General features: G+C 44.8%; 1 protein-coding gene across 5 annotated transcripts in view; it reads right to left on the bottom strand.

Annotated features, from left to right (window-relative positions):
* The window catches only part of TMCC3 (transmembrane and coiled-coil domain family 3), a 229,553-nt gene that overhangs the window by 62,996 nt on the left and 146,463 nt on the right, over window positions 1-20,094 (bottom strand). For 2 of the 5 annotated variants that reach the window (XR_006290702.1, XM_037885050.2), the window contains exon 1: window positions 8,884-9,091. The exons of 2 other annotated variants lie outside the window; for them this stretch is intronic. Coding sequence is in view for 2 of the 3 variants with exons in the window: in XM_037885050.2 (XP_037740978.1) it covers window positions 8,884-8,961 (78 nt within the window). In the remaining variant the exon portion in view is untranslated. Of the gene's footprint in view, window positions 1-8,424; window positions 8,541-8,883; window positions 9,092-20,094 lie in introns of those variants that run through there. One more of the 5 variants, XM_043545931.1, reaches the window with a different exon arrangement.

Here is a 20,094-nt window from a genome sequence, read left to right as displayed (position 1 = left end):
CCCATCAGAGTAACTGTCCTTTTGCAAGGCTGCCAAATTAAGTGACCTTCTAAAAAGCTACCCAAACCAACTAAACCAAGAGAATCAAACCAAATAATTAAAACGTGCGTGTGCGCGTATACATATCTTTTTACTATGTTTAAAGTAGTTAACTTAGACCCTGATCCTGCAAGCAATATGCACAGTAACAAGGATCCACGAGGGGCATAGCAACAGGAACGAGTCATTACACTGTTTTGGCTAGAGCTGTGCAAAATTTTCTGGCACAGACCCAAAGTGAAGTTCACACACATCTACCCAGGTTCAAAAAATTCTCAGTCAAAAATCCATTCAAACTTCGAAGAGAACTCTGGTCCCCATTTCCATCTTGCAATCATCTTTGTAGGAGCAATGGGGAGGGGGGGCAGGGAAGAGGGGAAACAGTGGCTTTTAACCCACCCCCAAAATATGTGTGGGCACAAGTATCTATTTGCACAGATCACGGGACTGGGGCATAAACTAGCAGTACACTGAGACACAGGCAAACATTTTAAAATACATACTGAGCTGTGTAACAATTTTTTCACCCTACCTTATTTCACTTAGATTTTTTTTTTTTAAATAATTGCTAAAACAACAGCAGCCATTATTATTTCAGCTGTATTTAATCTGGAAATTGAAAGGATACAAAAGAAATCAACTTTGTCAGCTCCCTGCTGTTCAATATTGTTCTACTGGAATATTCAGTTAAAAATGTTTTGAAAGTCAGCAATTTAGAAAAAACTCTTCCATTATATTGTTGAAATATCCGTGTTTGGTTAGGAGCATCCTCTAAAACAAAAGGCATTCATTTTATCCTAACTATCTTTTCTTTTTTTCCTGCAGTTTTAAATTTTCTTCTTCCTATTTCTAGCATCCTGGCAGTAGGCATCCCATCATTTTATGGTACCTCAGGATGGGGCACCCAAGTCTTCAGAGATGCTGTGAGGTAATGATAGCCATATCAGCTTTTAAGGAGACGTAAATAGTGTTCTGCCTCATCACGTTATCTTGAATTTTTTTCCCCTAATATAGGAACATTTGTAAGGATGCTCAAGTAGTCTGGACACAAAATATTTTGGAGGGGTTCTTTTACAATATTTTCATTAGAAATATCTTGATATTTAAAGGGACACTGTCAATATACCATTTCATAAAATGTGCATTCAAAGTACATATTATATTTTAATAGAAATCCTCATTTGTTACCATCACAGAAAAAATATTTTATCCAGCACTCTGAAAATACACTTGTAAAAGAACTTGTGTATCTATTATTAACTTAGGCTATCAAACTTAAGTTAAAAGTGGTGGTGTCCTTTTCACCATATATGCAGTTTACTTTTGCACTGCACTTAGCGTGGGCAGGGGACCTACAATACCCAGTTAAACTGATCATAAACAGAAAATGTACATTCTGGTTATGCTACTGTAGCATAAAGTTCCACTGAGGATTTTGGTTCAGATCCATTTCTCTACCTAAAATGCTGTAAATCGCCAAATCTGAACACCTGCATTTGTTTGAAAGCCAGATCTGAACTTTGTAGCGAGACTGTCACTTGTTTGAAATAATTTTTAAAAGCAGACACTTGTCATTGATTTTTTAAAAAATGTTCTTGAATCTCCAGTACCATCCTGCTATAATTTTTGTTAGCATTACACAGGGTATGAGGTGTCCTCAACGGTTTCTTAAAACATGGCTAAAATAATGCTAAGAAAAAAAAATGTGGGTTCAGCATTAGTAAAGGCCTACAAACATACAACCCTTGGATACGCAGTAATGCTTTAAAATGTACACTAGTTAAGAATATGGGCAGTGAACATTCAAACATATAGAATTACCAGCTACCTTACAACACTTCACTCACCAGGTACTGGTACTAGTACTGTGGTAAATATCTACTAATTGTTTTAACACAGGTTTCAGAGTAGCAGTCGTGTTAGTCTGTTTCTGCAAAAAGAAAAGGGAGTGCTTGTGGCACCTTAGAGACTAACAAATTTATTTGAGCATAAGCTTTCGTGAGCTACATGCATCTGATGAAGTGAGCTGTAGCTCATGAAAGCTTATGCTCAAATAAATTGGTTAGTCTCTAAGGTGCCACAAGTCCTCCTTTTGTTTTAACAGTGAACCACATTCACCCAGGCATAAACCTACTGAAACTAAATGGAGTTACACCAAGTATTAATTTCATTCCAATTGTGGTTACACACATTTCATAGCTGTCACATTACTTCACCCCGCACCCCATTCCATCTTCACACCAGACATTATATTATTTCTGGTCCTATCTCCAAGCCAAGTACAGAAACTTAGTTCATTAGTTCCAGCAGCATTAGCTTGCATTTTTCCAAGCTGAATCTCATACTGTTGCATTTTCCCTGTGTTTCCAATCTCTTTAGGTCTCTTCAGGTTTCTCCTCCAAACCTCTTAGTGAATCCAAGGAAAGATATAACAGAAAAACAGGTTATCTAGAAGAAAAAGGTGATGACAGTGATTAGAGGCCACAAAGGACTTCCATATGAGGAGAGATTAAACAGACTGAGGTGAGCTGGATGAAAAGGCTCATGAGGGAGGAATACAAACAGTATGAATGATTGCTGCAAAGGTGGATCAAATGCTTTTTTTTTAAACCTTTTCTAATAATGCAAAAAGAAGGGGACTAACTAGACTTAAGCGAGAAAAGGAATTTTTGTAACCACATGACATTTATACAAGTAATGAGAACATCCAGTTATATTAGACAGATTTACATTTTTATAAAAGGATAAACTCAGTGTTTAATTTGTGATAGGGCTTGTCAGAGCTGAGCCCAGGCACCTCTAGACTTGGCAGTTCATAGCCTCGGCACTTTTGGGCTTGCTGCATCAATTATCAATGTAAAAAAAAAAAAAAATTGCTTAAGCCCCATCACCAAATTGCTTGAGCCTTGGCAAGTCTTTCATTACAAATTAAGCACTGGATAAACTCATCCTTCAGGTTATAAACCTGCCACTAATTGATGGGGATTAAGGGCGGGGGGGGGGAACTTCTCTTATGGGTAGGAAATACAGTAATTAGGGTTTCCTGCACCTTCCTATGAAGCATCTGATACTGGTCAGTCAGACAGGGCATCTCACTATATGGACCACTGATGTGACTGAGTAGGGCAATCCCTATCTGGTTATGCTTTAAAAGTTTTTTTTTCCCCAAAAAGGATGGTCTTGAAGCACACTGTCGAAGCAATGAGACCCTTGGTACTTCTTTGCCTGGCTTTTGTTAACTGCATTGTTCCAAAAGACTTCAGTTGTCTTAGTGGATTACAGATGGAGATGCAGTTGTTGATGTACCCCAGTCTTAACCAAGGCCAGAAGTGGAGTAGGACCCACCCAGTGGAGGATGTGGAGCTCAGAGTCAGGGATGACATACTCATAGCAGCTCTTCCTGTTGAGAAGGTGAGCTGCTGCATTCTGTGCAATTGAAATTTCTGCATCACTTCAACCTTCAACCCCAGAATTACAGTAATCCAGTATGGAAGCAACGAATGCATGGATTGCTTTGGCCAGATCCTCACTAGGGAGGATGGGGCAAAGTCTCCTAGCAAACAGAGTTTCTTGACAGGGATACTAAATTCTGCAGGACCGTGAAGCTTTGCACCTCTTTGATGAATTAGGGAGGGAAATGCACCTTGAAAGGAGGAGAAACCAGTGGCCTAGCTAGTTCTTCAAAACATTGCTTCTACTTGACCAGCTGTTCTTCATTCAAGTGCTTTTAGGCAGTGGGATCTTTGTCCTATTGGGATCCAGGAAGTGGGCGGGCAAAGCTCGCCCACTGCTAAAGGATCCCCCCCCAGCCTAAGGGGGAGATCCACAGGACCTGGAAGCCAAATAATTACGGGGGACAACTAATGAAGAACAGGGATGGGAGTGCGGTCAAAGGGTCAAAAGAAGGGAACCGGACGGGGACACCGAGCAGAGAACCCCGGACAGCGCCCACCGCTCCTCAAAGGCATCAAGGGAGTCGGTGGACGCCGCCCAGAGGAACTCTGCCCGGAGGCGTGAACGGACGGAGGATCGGAAATAGGCTCCGAGTAGGATCTTTGTGATGGTGTTGACTATATAGAAAATGAGACACACACCCCCAGGTTGGTGTCATTGCTATTTAGCTGGCAGGCAAGCTAAGGAGGTCTGACTGCTTCTCTAAGTGGTCTCAGGGAGAAACTGAAATGGAGGAAGAGCCTCTGGCATGTTAACTACAGTGGAGTTTAAAAATTAGTTTCCTTCCCTGAGATTCTACCATCTTGATATTCCCCTTAGAATCATAGAATATCAGGGTTGGAAGGGACCTCAGGTGGTCATCTAGTCCAAACCCCTGCTCAAAACAGTACCAATCCCCAACTAAATCATCCCAGCCAAGGCTTTGTCAAGCCTGACCTTAAAAACCTCAAAGGAAGGAGATTCCACCACCTCCTTAGGTAACGCATTCCAGTGTTTCACCACCCTCCTAGTGAAAAAGTTTTTCCTAATATCCAACCTAAACCTCCCCGACTGCAACTTGAGACCATTACTCCTTGTTCTGTCATCTGCTACCACTGAGAACAATCTAGATCCATCCTCTTTGGAACCCCCTTTCAGGTAGTTGAAAGCAGCTATCAAATCCCCCCTCATTCTTCTCTGCCGCAGACTAAACAATCCCAGTTCCCTCAGCCTCTCCTCATAACTCTTGTGTTCCAGCCCCCTAATCATTTTTGTTGCCCTCCGCTGGACTCTTTCCAGTTTTTCCACATCCTTCTTGTAGTGTGGGACCCAAAACTGGACACACTACTCCAGGTGAGGCCTCACCAATGTCGAATAGAGGGGAACGATCATGTCCCTCGATCTGCTGGCAATGCCCCTACTTATACATCCCAAAATGCCACTGGCCTTCTTGGTAAGAAGAGCACGCTGTTGACTCATATCCAGCTTCTCATCCAGTGTAACCCCTAGGTCCTTTTCTGCAGAACTGCTGCCTAGCCATTTGGTCCCTAGTCTGTAGCGGAGCATGGGGTTCTTCCGTCCTAAGTGCAGGACTCTGCACTTGTCCTTGTTCAACCTCATCAGATTTCTTTTGGCCCAATCCTCTAATTTGTCTAGGGCCCTCTGTATCCTATCCCTACCCTCCAGCGTATCTACCTCTCCTCCCAGTTTAGCGTCATCTGCAAACTTGCTGAAGGTGCAATCCACACCATCCTCCAGATCATTAATGAAGATATTGAACAAAACCGGCCCAAGGACCGACCCTTGGGGCACTCCACTTGATATCGGCTGCCAACTAGACATGGAGCCATTGATCACTACCCGTTGAGCCCTTTCATAATGAATTGTTCTAACTTCTGTACAAACTGAATCTGCTGGGTTTTTTCCCCTCCAGAACAGACAGCAGATTTTTTCCCTCTTAAAAATAGATTTCATTTTTCCTTCACCTTCTAATCTGAATTATCGTTAGGAGAGTTCAAGATGGATGTGGTGATGTGTAGCGCTTTAAAAGTCTCAACACCTGATCTCCACAGGACTATGTTTAGTCAGTCCAGATTAAAACGTCCTGCACCATCATGCTCCTAGGTCCTCCTAATAAAATCAGTCCTGACATCTCCTTCCCTCCTATCACCCCCTCCACCTACATACACCTAATTAATTAATTCCAGGCTCCCTAATTTTGTTTGCAGGGCTTCTGTAGGGCTGCTGCCATTCTGGACATGTAGGAAACCCTTGGCCTTCCACATGGGCTGCTCTCCTTCTCACTCCCAGGCCCCACCAGGAAAAGCAGCAGCAGCATGCTTTGGGCAGCCCGCGTCCAGGCCAGGGCCTCCAGGCGGGGGCTGGGCTCCGGCGCTCCCTGGGCAGGAAAGCTACAATTGGGATCTAAACTGCTTGACAAACCCTTTGTCTTCCGTGTTCTGGTTGCATTCCACCTCAGTCTCGTTGGGAGAAAGAGAAATCCTTGACTCCAAACCAGAGCAATGGCTACAATGGTGGCTAAGTGAGAAGGGCCTCAGTTCATCAGCGAAGGAGCAGTCCGAGGGAATGCAGCCATTCTGGAGTACTGCTGGACCTCAGTTTCTGCCTTGCCAGGAGCAACAGCAGCCTCAGTTGCTCTGCTCTTCCTTCCCACTCCCCTTCTCTTAAAAGGCGAAATGACCCTCCTTCACTGCAAAGCAGCAGCATGGCTTGCTGCTCTGCTTCCTGCCCACCCCAACCCCTCCAGCTAAAGGATAGAGTTTGAACTACTCTGCTCCTTCCTTTCCCAATTCTCAGGGAATGAGCCAGAACCTATCCAGCTCACTCATCAGGAAAAGCTACTTGCCCTGGGTAAGTGAAAGCGGAGTTTTTCCTAACCTCCAGCCACATGATGCATAAAACGATCCAGTTACATAAGAGACTCAGTTTTTTCCAACTCTTCTGATTTTATCACAAGTCTCTTTGTATTGGGCATTTTTCTTAAAGCCTCAGCTCCTAGAGTCATGTGATTAGATCAGTGTCTCAGCTTACATTAAAAAATAAAAAAGTAAGTTTCTAGTCCTCATGGTTGCGGAGAAAAGCTTTAAAATGTGAACCCTGGTGTTTAAGACATCAGAATGCAAATAAAAAGGACCCAACATTTTCTTAAAAAAAGAAATTTCATTATTTTTGAACACCTGGAGCTGGCAATACTGAAAATTGGCCCAGCTATTAAGTCAATCTGCTGGACTGAAGAGACTTCAGTTTAAATTCTCAAATAAATCAAGACACATCAAGAATATACAAAGTTTTCTTCCGTCATCATGCTAAGCGATATAGCATGTTTACCTTCCAGAAAGAAGAATTAGGAGGTATAAAACTAATTTGCTCAACGGTATACAAAGAAGTAGACATCAATATTGTTGGTTTATGTATAACGTGTGTCAAACGTATAGTGCAACGGCCAAGCTATGCGGATAGCATACCAACAGTAAAGGCTTCAGTGAATGAGGTTACTTAATTTAAAACATTTCATTATGCAGAAACAATCTGAAGCACACTCTCTCCTGTCTAGCAGTGCCATTTAATGAGATGGGAGGGGTGGAAAGAAAGACTAACATTCTATGTAGGGAAGGGAAGCAGTCTTCCTCCACAGATAAATAATCCAAGTACTTCAAGCTGTGAAGCTCATTTATTTTGAAGCACTAAATATCTTGTCTCAGTAGAAGAGAGAAAGCAGAACAGCTATTTTTGCCCACAGCCAGAGCCAGCAAGAGGAAATTACAATACCCTGAAGAGCAGCTTTGCTTTCTTTTCCTTAACCAGAGTCATAAATACAGAGAGGACTTCACCTGCTTAAACCAAACAGGTAGCTGGATATTTGAAATTTATACACAAACTAGCCAACCCATCAGTCCCATCCATAGTGTAGTCATACATGTAATTACACACACATATTATGATCACTAATATAACAGGTGCATGTACATTCAGATATCATGCAGACTATTAAAAAATAATAAAAAAAAAAAGTCGCAAAATAATCAAAGACAAATCTAACCTGCTACTGCACCGTGAGAAAAACTGCCCCAATGAAATTGTACCTCACGAACGCTACAGTATATAAATATATTGCTCCAACCCTCTTAGAAGTAATTTTAGCATGTAGGTTGCCAGGTATCCCATTTTCAACCAAACATCAGGTCGAAAACGGACCCACCCCAGCCCAGTGAAAGTGAGTGAGTGAGGGTGGGGAAGAACGAGAAAGGGAGGGAGGGGGGATGGAGTGAGCGGTAATAATTGCTCCCTACTGCAGAAAAATCATTTGCTCTGCAGATCTTCCCTTTAAGGGAGATTTAAAACAAAAGAAGAGCCTTTGCCTGTATTACCTAAGCGATTTCTGAGGGAGACATCCCAGGGGTGTCTAAGCACGAACAGTTAATATTCAAAGAATTAAACAGCTAGTTTTCTGTTCACTTTTTGTAGTTTTCCATTACTCTCAGCTTGAGCTAGTTTCTTTAGTGAATTTATCTTGATCTTCAGTTTCTACAGTCTGTCAACAGTCATTCATTTTCAGTTTCTGAGGCAACACGGCAATGAAGCAACGTTTGGGTTATAAACACTGAATGGGAAAGTTTATTAAAAGTTTTCCTTTAGGTTAAGAAAAATAGTCATAGAAATAGCTATTTTGTGAGATTTACTTAAAAATAGAGAACCTATGTTTTGGTCCAAGTTTCAGCGGAGAGCAGGCTTTCTTTCAAAGGCATATCTGAATTCATGGCTCAGACTGACACTGCTTACCCTCTACACAGAAATGCAGAGGGGTTGTTACATGGTAGCTCCTCAGGCAGTCTCTCAACTTGTTGCCCTCACTTCAAAAAAAATACAGTTGTCATCCCCCCAACTGCTGCCGCTTGTAGTCATCAGGAGGAGCAAAACAAGCTGCTTCGTTACCTTTGGACTGGAGCTAAGTGTCTCAAGCGCCGGCCAGGAGTCCCTCATCCGTAGCGCTTCCACTAAGCTTTAGCAACTACCACCACCTCCAGTCCAATCCAGTGCACAGCTCGGAGGCCAGAGCAGCGCGCAGGGGAATGGAGCCGTGGGCCAGGTGTGCTCTCTGCCCAGGCGCCCAGGGGCTGCTTCGGGGCGAGAGGAGCTGAAACCTGAGATTACAGGTACCGTTTGGGTTTGGCTCCCAAGGGGACGGGCGCCTTTCAAGCCCCCAAGACAAACCGGTCTCTCGCACCTGAGCGGAATCCCAGCCATTTCCAGCCCAGATCCCCGGGGAGGCGACAGGGGCTCCTGGAACAAGCCCCTGGGGACGCTGCGCAGCCCCTGCTACGGAAGAGCCGAGAGCGGCAGTGGCGGGTGAGCAACTAGCCCCCGCGGGCTGCGCGGCGAGAGGGGAATTACCCGGGTCTTGGCGCGCTGGTGCCTCTCCGGGTCCGAGTAAGTCCTGTCCACAGCCAGGCCGGTGTCGCTCCCAGGCATGGTGCCCCCGCGCCCCTGTTCTCCTCGGGCCGCCCGAGAGCCAGCAGCGCCCCGCGGGAGCTGCGCCCGAGGACGGAGCCCGGCTTCGGCGTCCCGCCGCTTGTGCCCCCTCCAGCCCCGGCTGCGGCGCTGGCTGCCGCCGGGTGCGCAACTGGCGGGCACGCCCGGCAGCGGCGCCTCCTGCCCCCGCCCATAGCCCCTTTAACCCTCCGGCGGCCGCGCCGCGCCCCTGCCTGGAGCGGCCGAGAGAGCTGGGGCCGCTCCCCGGGCAAACCAGTCCCGCCGCTCGGGGATTCCCTGCGCCAGGGCGATGGAGGCGGCGGCGGGGGCCGGGCGCTGCCGAGGGGCGAAAGACAGAGGCGCTTGGATGAAAGGAGAAAACAAAAGGGGCCCAAACCCCTGTTTTCTGGCGGGCTCGGGTACCCCGGGCAGCCCAAAGGCTCAGCCTGCAGGAGGCAGGGGCGAGGGCCCTTGATCTGCTCCCGCTTTCATTCGAGTCTCTCCGCACTTTCACTCAGCCGGCGAGGAGATCCCAACACTGCCCTGCGTTTGCCTGTCAAACCTTTTAAATCTGGGGTCATTTAGTGCTTCTGGGTGAGAGGCACTGGCGAGGCAGGACCTGTACTAGCTAAGCCACCCTCTCGCCTCTCCTCTCCCACCCAGGGCTAAGGGCTTGTCTGCGCTGAAAACGGTGCAGCAGCACCACCACCATAGCGCTTCCGTGTAGACATGACCTAGACCAGGGGTTCTCCCGACAATTTTTTTGGTGGCCTCAGAGTGCGGCCACCAGTTCTTGCTGGTGGCCACTAGGACAATTTTTCCAAAAAACTTAATTAACTTCAGGAAAAACAAATAAATATGCACACATACCTGTCCAAATCATTGTAATTTATGTACGTAGGGTGTGGTTTTTTGCAGACTCAGTAATAACAACATACAGTTGTCCCTATTCTTTACTGGACCGAAACAGAATAGAAACACAAATAAGGTGTTTTGCATGTTCTTGTCTTTTGTTGTTGTTTCTTTTGCTTTTTTGGTTTCTGGTTTTTGTTTGTTTGTAGAGACTTGCTAGCTAGTAAGTCTGCTTCTGTGAAAAGTGATATTCGTATGTTTGTTAATATCACTATTCACAACAGACCAAACAGTCACAAGGACCAAATAATATTCACCCAAGACTTCTAAAGAAGGGATAGCTCAGTGGTTTAAGCATTGTCCTCCTAAACTCAGGATTGTGAGTTCAGTCCTTGAGGGGGCCATTTAGGGATCTGGGGCAAAAATTGGGGATTGGTCCTGCTTTTTGAGCAGGGGGTTGGACTAGATGACATCCTGAGATCCCTTCCAACCCTGATATTCTATGATTCTAAGGAAATCAAATATAAAATTGCAGAACTAACTATGGTATGTAACCTATCACTTAACTCAGTCTCAGTACCAGATGACTGGTGGATAGCTAATGGGATGAATTTGCTGATGTTATGGGTCAACTGATGTTATGGTCATATGATTCTTTGAGCTAAAAAATATGAAAGGAGAAGGAACTATGCCATATGACATTCACTTTCCATAAATCAGAGTTCTTATTCTGCCAGTGATGTGACTCTGCTCATATTTCCAGGAGATAATTTCAGTGGGAAATTCACTGTGTGTGGATTGAGAGCAGGATATGCCCAAGACTCTGTCTCCATTTAAAAGGTCATGAACTATTTTTACCCAACATAGTTTCCCCCACAAAAAGGAAGATTAGGATGTTTATTTTCTATTTCTTCTATAAATCGCACTATTATCACTCATGTTGCTATTGTTTCCACACATTTCAGCCCCACAACATAGCAGAATGTTATCTGTTTAAATAAGAGCTCCAGAAACCTCTTTAAAAAGCAGTTATGTGCTGAGAAGTGACTGTAAAAAGGGTATAATGGGGTTCTTTGTTTCCTCTTGCAACAAATTTCAGGCCAGATTTGCTCACTTTATACATACAAATACAGGAAAGAGAAAGGGAATCAAAAAGCCCCAAAATTTCTGTGGGCCAAGTCCTCTTACATTCCCAGCTGAAAGTCTCTACCTAGTGCTATTAAAGGGTGTTGACTTTTTCACCTTTTGTATTAACAAAAATACAATTTAATAGCTAGCAAGAAAAAGAATTAAGCAAACAAGTGAGAAAAAATCTGATTATCAGTGCTCTTCAGTACTTTGAACAATTTCATTAAAGACTACTTGATCTCCTGTCTAAACCCTGTGTTTGTAGCTATAAATAATAAAGATGAAACTCCAAATGGGAGAGTTCCTCTGTATTTGCATCAATTTGTAATCACTATGGAAGCATGTGTGAAATTGGTTACTGATGCAGAACTCTTCCTTGTAAGGCACTGTAATGGTGTCATGTAAGAGAATGAGAGGTTTCAGAGTAGCAGACATGTTAGTCTGTATTCGCAAAGCACACTAGGTATTTTCCACTGAATGTGTCAGAGCTAATAGCATAAACTTCACAACAGACTTCCTAGCTAGCAAGTCTGCTGTGAAAAGTGATATCGGTTTTTAAACATACTAGCTAGCAATAAATAAACTACAATGTTTTGGATGTGTTGATACATGACGAACAGTGGGGGGGGGGGCAGGAATAAACAAGGGGAAATAGTTTTACTTTGTATAATGACTCAACCACTCCCAGTCTCTATTCAAGCCTAAGTTAATTATATCCAATTTGCAAATTAATTCCAATTCAGCAGTCTCTCATTGGAGTCTGTTTTTGAAGTTTTTTTGTTGAAGAATAGTCACTTTTAGGTCAGAAATCGAGTGACCAGAGAGACTGAAGTGTTCTCCGACTGGTTTATGAATGTTATAATTCTTGACATCTGATTTGTGTCCATTTATTCTTTTACATAGAGACTGTCCAGTTTGACACTGTTCCTCAGACGTTCTTGTTAACTCCTGGAAATGTGCTGGAAATGGCCCACCTTGATTATCACTTCAAAAGGTTTTCTCTCACCCCACCCCACTCTCCTGCTGGTAATAGCTCATTGTAAGTGATCACTCTCCTTACAATGTGTATGATAAACACCCATTTTTTCATGGTCTGTGTGTATATAAATCTCCTCACTGTATTTTCCACTTTATGCATCCGATGAAGCGAGCTCTAGCTCACAAAAGCTTATGCTCAAATAAATTGGTCAGTCTCTAAGGTGCCACAAGTACTCCTTTTCTTTTTGCGAATACAGACTAACACGGCTGCTACTCTGAAACAACAAGACAGAGTGTGCTTGTGTGTGTATGTGAGTGCATGAGTGTAATATACACCATATACATACAATACAGTGTTGATTGATACATGTATTACCAATAAATGTGGTGCTTTGCCTTATCCCCCCTGAAAAGATCCTGTGCAGTACTTTAAGTACAACAATGTGAGGAGGATTTCCACACCTGAGCCATTCTTTTTAAGTGACAAATCTGAGGAACTGTCCCAGATTGAGGTGTCCATAGAGGAGGTTCTGAAACAAATTGATAAATTTAACAGTAATAAGTCCCCAGGAGCAGATGGGATTCACCCAAGAGTTCTGAAGGAACTCAAATATGAAATTACAGAATTATTAATTGGGGTATGTAACAGCGTTTCTCAAGCACGGCCACCATGGCCGCAAGTAGCTTTTCTTGTGGCCTCTGGGGGGAGAGGGGAAATCAGTGGTGCCCACCCCTCCCGTCGCTCCTGTATGCAACACCTTGGGGTGTTTGCTGGGGCCACCTTGCACCACCTCTGGAGACACCTGGGGCACAACGCTGGAGGAGCTGGCGACCGGTGAGTTCCTGGGGATGACGGGGCTTCGGGCTCCAACCCCGGGGCAGTAGAACTCCCCACCCTGGCCCCCACTGCCTCCCCCAACCATCCCCTCATCGCCCCAGGACCCCGCTGCCTCCCCTTGCTGCCATCCAGTGCTTAATTTGTGTCAGGGCTAACAGCATAAACTTCACAACAGACTTCCTAGCTAGCAAGTCTGCTGTGAAAAGTGATATTGGTTTTTAAACATACTAGCGAGCAATAAATAAACTACAATGTTTTGGATGTGTATATGTGCATATTTGTTTTTCCTAAATGACTGAATGCATCTGATGAAGTGAGCTGTAACTCACGAAAGCTTATGCTCAAATAAATTTGTTAAGTCTCTAAGATGCCACAAGTACTCCTTTTCTTTTTGAGAATACAGACTAACACGGCTCCTACTCTGAAACCTAAAGTTAAGTATTTTAGGAAAAAGTTTCAGAGTGGCCACTAGGAAGAGGTGGTGGCTACATTCTGAGGCCACCAAAAAATTTGTCATGAGAATCCCTGATGGTTATCACTTAAATCAGCTTCTGTACCAGATGATTGGAGGATAGCTAGTGTGATGCTGATTTTTTTAAAAGGTTCCAAAGGTGATCCAGGCAGTTACAAACCAGTAAGCCTAACTTCAGTGCCAGGTATATTGGTTGAAACTATAATAAAGAGCAGAATTATTAGACACATAGATGAAGTCAATCTGTTGGGGAAGAATCAACACAGCTTTTATAAAGGGAAATCATCCTCACCAATCTATTACAGTTCTTTGAGGGGGTCAACAAACATGTGGACAAGGCTGATCCAATGGATACAGTTTACTTGGACTTTCAGAAAGCATTTGACAAGGTCCCTCACCAAAGGCTCTTAAGCAAAGTAGACAATCAAGGCATAAGAGGGAATGTCCTCTCATGAATCAGTAACTGGTTAAAATATAGGAAACGAAGGGCAGAATTAACAGTCAGTTTTCATAGTGGAGAGAAGCAAAGACAGGACGCTGGGTTAGATGCACTATTGGTCTGCCCCAGTATGGCCATTCTTATGCTCTAAAAACGGTGTGCTGCTGTAGCGCTTCAGTGTAGACACTCACTACAGCAACACCTTGTCAATGTAGTTAATCCACCTCCCCGAGAGGTGGTATCTAGGTCGATGGGCGAATTTTTCCACCAACCTAGCAGTGTTTACCCCAGGAGTTAGGCTTAATTACATCACTCAGTGGTGTGGATTTTTCACACCTGAGTGATGTCGCTAGGACTATGTAACTTTCTAGCGTAGGAAGGCCATAGCTGTTCTTGCTTGGGGAGGTGGTGTTCCCACAGATTCAGAAAAACCCTTTTCATCAGTGTTGGCTGCTTCTACACTATGGGGTTATGCCTGTAGAGCTCTGGCGCCATAGGCTGGGGCACTCTCCATAATGTAGACATATCCTAACTCTTGCTCAGCTACTATTTTGTCCTCTGTGTCTCCCTTCAAAAAGACAGTGTGGTAATTTCTCCTGTAGTCATAGATGGGCTAAGGTAAGAACACCACATTCCCAGTGTTGTCAACTCTCACTATATTTGGAATGTTTCTGAAAGCTCCAGCCCCACAAGGCCAGTGATTATGTGACAATCTCAGCTTTCACAAAATTTAAGAAGTAGTAAGTTTCAAGCCCTCACTGTTGTGGACAAAAAATGGCAAAAAAATTAGAAAAATCTGACATTTATTATTTTTTAAGATCTCATGATTTTGAGGGCCTGACTCATGATTTTTGATCTCTTGACATTGGCAACACTGACTTCTGTTGAGCATTTCAGTGCCACTGCTGTGGAGCACTCAGGAGCCATTCATTTTAATATAACACCTGCTTGATAGAGTCTAGCAAATCTACAGGGCACAGATTTTCAAAGGAGCCTAAGGGAGTTAGGCACCTAACTTGCATTGATATTTTTCTTGATTATCAGCACTGTACATTACCAGTATGGTTATAAATCTTGACATATAATAGAAAACAGAAGTCCAAGATTAAATCTGCAAGCCTTATGCAAATCTAAGGAAAATATACTTTCCAGTGACATCTCAGTATAGCATACCTAGTCCAGAAGTGCTTTGAATACCCTATTAGATTAATACATTTAAACTAATAACTTAACAACAGGAGCAATGTAGAAATAAAAGCATTTTGTAGAGTTACTCACTCTCCTTACAATGTGCATGGTAACACCCATTTTTTCATGTTCTGTGTGTATATAAATCTCCCCACTGTATTTTCCACTGAATGCATCCGATGAAGTGAGCTGTAGCTCACGAAAGCTTATGCTCAAATAAATTGGTTAGTCTCTAAGGTGCCACTAGCACTCCTTTTCTTTTTGCGAATACAGACTAACACGGCTGCTACTCTGAAACCTGTCATTTATGTTGCAGGAAGCATTTACAATTCTCCCTCCCCTCTCCCCCAGTGCAATAATGAAACAGCTCAGGGACCAAATTCTGTCCCAAGTTACACTAGTGTAAATCTGGAGCTGTTTCAGATTCACACTGTAGTAACAAGAGCAAGATTTCACGTTCTGTTCTCATGAAATGCATGTGAATGCACTTCTTGGCACTGGCATCATACCACCTTTGTTCTCAAGCTTCAGGGAACAGCACCCCTGAGGCCTGCACACATGTACATCTCATTACTTTTGCACACCCTTGAGTGGTTTATTGCCCATTTTAAAAGATTCCCATAATCATTTAACTTTTGTTTGCTAAACCTTACGTTCAGTAGCATTGTGTATGAAACAGGATTTGCTGTTGAGGGTTAATTATGCGACACAAGAACCTAGTTAGTTTTCATGTTGTAAAATATTAGGAATCTCAAATAAAAAGAAAAGAGAACTAGAACTCACTCCTTTGGTAGGTTTTACTTCTGTTATGCTAACTCCTTTTCTTCAGTTATCTCCCAATATAGAGCCAAATCCAGCAGTCAATGGGTCTTCTAGTGTAGAGGGAGCACAATTTGCTCCATAGATTTATTCATGGAAGCAAAATCATACAGTATACCTGTACATAAGTGCTTATCTGCCATTCCACCCCACAGCTTTTATGTAGCTATAAGACAAAGGCAGTAGTTGAAGTTGGAAGGCTGTTAGGCAGATGCTTTAAAATAAACATAGGCTTTCTTCAGGTCCTCAACATTAACATAGAAGTAAGGTTCATTATCCAAAACATGTTTCGGGGGGTGGGGGGGTGGTGGTTTAGGGTATGGGGACAAAGCTCTTTGGGTCAGGGACTGTCTTTTTGTTCTGTGTTTGCACAGTGCCTAGCACAATGCGGTCCTGCTCCATGACTGGGGCTCCTAAGCGCTATGGTAATACAAATAAATACCATAATATTGGGGCAGTAAAGAATGGAAGAAGCATTAGTTCCCAGATTTTCATAGCAAAGTCCACAACCATGCATTTCTGAAGCAGACTGTGCAATTTACAGGATCAAGGAAGGAGCTTCCACATTTCCTAGTCCTCTTCATTTCCTCAGAAGCGTGCAGGAACTTATGCTCTTCCCAAATTCAGCTGAGCAAAGTGTTTGGGAGATAAGTAGTTGGAGAAAGGACATGCAGAAAGCTTCAAGTGCCAGACTATTTAACAATATAGGACTTGTTCTATTCCTAGTTCATGCAAAAGTTTTAAGAGGCCACAAAATGATGGAACCTACAATTCCCTCCACAAAAGAGGGAGACAGGGCAGCACCACACAAGTAATACATAACACGTGCATGTTGCAGGCAGTGTTCATTGGTGGAATGATGCGTGCACAAAGTAAGCAGTGTTTCTGGTAAAGGGGATTATGAGGAGACAGAATAATGTGTTTAGCTCCACAGGACCTAGAAACTGAATTAAAGGCATGATTACCAATCAGATCTAGTAAGTAGTTCTTTTCATCACCTCCATTTGAAAGAAGATGGAAGGAGGAGGCGAGTTCCAGACTATATTTTCATAATGCAAGCAAGTCGAGAGGTACCATTTAAGGTTCTAGCCGGGGTGGGCAAAGTTTTTGGCCTGAGGGCCACATCTGGGTATGGAAATTGTACAGCAGGCCATGAATGCTCACGAAATTGGGGTTGGGATGCAGGAGGGGGTGCAGGCTCTGGGGTGGGGCCAAAAATGAGGATTTCAGGGTGTGGGAGGGTGCTCCGGGCTGGGGCAGGGAGGGTGGTGTGCGGGATGGGGGGTGAGGACTATGAGTGGGGCTGGGGATGAGGGGTTTGGGGTGTAGGAGGGTGCTCCGGGCTGGGACTGAGGGATTTGGAGGGTGGGAGGGGGATCAGGGCTGGGGTTGAGGCACGAGTGGGTGAGAGCTCCAACTGGGGGTGCAGGCTCTAGGGTGGGGCTGGGGATGAGAGTTGGGATGCAGGAGGGTGCTCCGGGCTGGGACCAGGGGTTCGGAAGGCGGGAGGGGGATCAGGACTGGGGCAGAGGGTTGGGGGTGGATCAGGGGTACAGGCTCGGGGCAGCACTTACCTCAAGTGGCTCCTGGAAGCAGCGGCATGTCCCCGCTGCAGCTCCTACATGGAGACACAGCCAGGTGGCTCTGCTGCGTGCTGCCCCGTCCGCAGGCACCACTCCTGCAGCTCCAATTGGCCGCCATTCCTGGCCAAATGGGAGCTGCAGGGGCGGCACTTGGGGTGGGGGCAGCATACAGAGCGGAGCCTCCTGGGCTGTCCCTACACGTAGGAGGGACGTGCTGATCCTTCCAGGAGCCATGCGGAGCAGCCCGCAACCCTGCTACCTGGCTGGAGCAGGGCAAGCCCCAGATCTCGCTCCCCAGTGGGAGCTTAAGGGCCAAATTAAAACAGCTGGCGGGCCAGATGCGGCCCGCAGGCTGTAGTTTGCCCACCCCTGCTCTAACCAATCTAATGTTGCTCTTTCTTCCTTCTCCCTCACCTACTCTCACACCTGTACTACTCCATCCTCCATGTGCTATAGCATAAACACCTGGACTCCATTATCCTACAGTATATTCACTGAATACCTTTCATTTTTCTTGGCTGAGTACAGACAAAAAACCCCAATCCAACCACCCCACCCCCATTTGTGCAATGCCCCTTTCCCACCCCTAAAGTAGAGCTACAGCTCTTTAACATAGCAGTTAAATGAACACAGAATTTCCCACAGAAACATTATCTCTGGATTATTCTAAAAAAACCCACACTTCATTTCTCAGTTTGTATATTCACATTCAGTGTAAATCTGTGTCGTTTTTGGTCCTGATATTGGCAACATCATTTAAAGAACATGAAGTTAGATCAAACTTGGCATGTATAGTACTGGTGACTAGTAGATAAATTCTCTTATCTTCCTGCAGTTTTCGCCAACTACTTTATAAAATTCAGTTGTATGGTGATGTTTATGAAAAAACAATGTGAAATCCTCCTAGCCATCCATCATGTCATTTTTAAAGTTCAAATTTCTCATAAGCATTCACTGACTGACTTACTGTTCTCAAAGATACACTCCAATTTCATCATTTTCCAGTTTTCTCCCTTGTCAATACTTTACTGACACTATCCACAATTCATAACTCCTGACACTTCCACTGCTTTTCTCGCCTATTCAAGAAGTGACCTTTTAAAAATAAGTGAATTGGGAATGGGAGTAGGATTTACAAAAGCCATGCAGGATGTTTGGAGAAACTAAAGGATATTAAAGCACATAAATGGGAACCCGCATTCTGTATTTCTACACACAGAAGGGCAGATTTTCAGCCCTGGCTCTGGCTGCTTTGTATTGCCTCTCAAGCACAAAGTAGCTGGAGGGGCAGCAGAAGATTCTCTCTGGCAAAGAGGAATCCTTACTTTATAGAAATGGACGGCTGGGTGATCCAATGGATGGGAATGGACTGGGAATCAGACTGGTTATGTTCCCACCTCTTCAGCTGTTTGACCTTGGGCAAATCACTTGATCTCTCTGTGTTTTCATTACCCCATCTGTAAAGTGGGGACAATGGCACCTACTTTGTGAAGACCTTTAAGATCAATGGATGAAAAGTGCTATTATATGCAGTACTTTATTATTGGCAGAAGAAATATTACGCCCAGTATCCAGTATTGGCAGAGGCAGAATCATTGGAAAGGCAGAGGTCTCCTCTCCTCCCACAATAGGAACTTTTGTTCCCTACACATAGTACTGAGTATTCATATGAGTTTTAACATGCACTCAAAAGCCTTGTCCCAAAAGGTCATCAGTTGAAGCAACCATCTCCAGCAAAAAGTTTATGTGAAGGAGTCTATCAGTGCCACTTCTAGTCAGACAGATAATGGGACTCAGCGGAATGACGTAAGACTCACAGAGACAAGGTTGGTGAGGTAATATATTTTATTGGACCAACTTCTGTTGTGAGAGAGAAACTTTCAAGCTACACAGAGCTCTTCCTCAGGTTTGGGAAAGGTACTCAGAGTGTCACAGCTAAATACAAAATAGATCAGATCAGTGGCACCAAAAGCGGGGGGGCAGGAAGCCATGGCCTGTCCACTTTTTGCCGGGGTGGACCTCACCTCCACTTCCCACCAAGGCCCCACCCCTCATCCAGACCAGCATGGAACCTGGCAGGGGAACCCAGGCACGGGCTGAGAGCAGCCCCTGGCCTATGTTCCATCATTCTGGGCTCCCCGCCCAGCACAGGGCATGTGGATGTGAAGGGTCCATGATGGCTCCCCACAGCTGCCTGCTCAGTAGGGTGGGGCTCGGAGCCACAGCCCAGCTATGACAAGAGCCATGCAGGCAGCTGTGGGGAGCTGCGGACCCTTCATCTGTCCAGGGCGGGAGGCCCAGGGGGCAGGAACATGAGCTGAGGACTGCTCCACTCAGGCCCCCTGCACTGCGGGCAGGTTGAGGGTCCACCATGGCTCTTATGAGTGGCTCTTATCATGGCCAGGTTGTGACTCCAAGGCTTCCTCTTCCCCAGCCGGAGCCAGGTCATGGTCAGAGCCACAGGGGCAGCTGTGAGGGTGAGGGACCCCGAGAGCAGAGACACAGTCAGGGGGCTGCTTTCAGCCCCCACCCAAGTGTGGGCAGGGTGGGCTCTCTGGCCCCGCTCTGGTTTGGCCAAGGGCGGGGTGACGGGGCCCCCGGTCCCTGGGCCCCCAACTTTTGGGAAGACTCCCAAAGCCTTGGAACAGATAATTTAGCATAAGTAGTTAGCACATAGCCTGGGAGACCATTCAAGTTGAAGTGGCCCATTAACATCCTTGTAGTCAAAGGACAAAAAGGGGTGGAGGGGTGTGATGTTGCACTCCGTATGTTTTATGGAAATAGGCTAATGAGTATAAATATGATGTAATTGGAATATGCTTTAAGCAAAAGGTCT

This window comes from Chelonia mydas, chromosome 1 (assembly GCF_015237465.2).
Source record: "Chelonia mydas isolate rCheMyd1 chromosome 1, rCheMyd1.pri.v2, whole genome shotgun sequence".
Taxonomy (NCBI): Eukaryota; Metazoa; Chordata; order Testudines; family Cheloniidae; genus Chelonia; species Chelonia mydas.
Note: the sequence above shows the minus strand (reverse complement) of the source record. Positions and strands in the feature narration are given on the sequence as shown.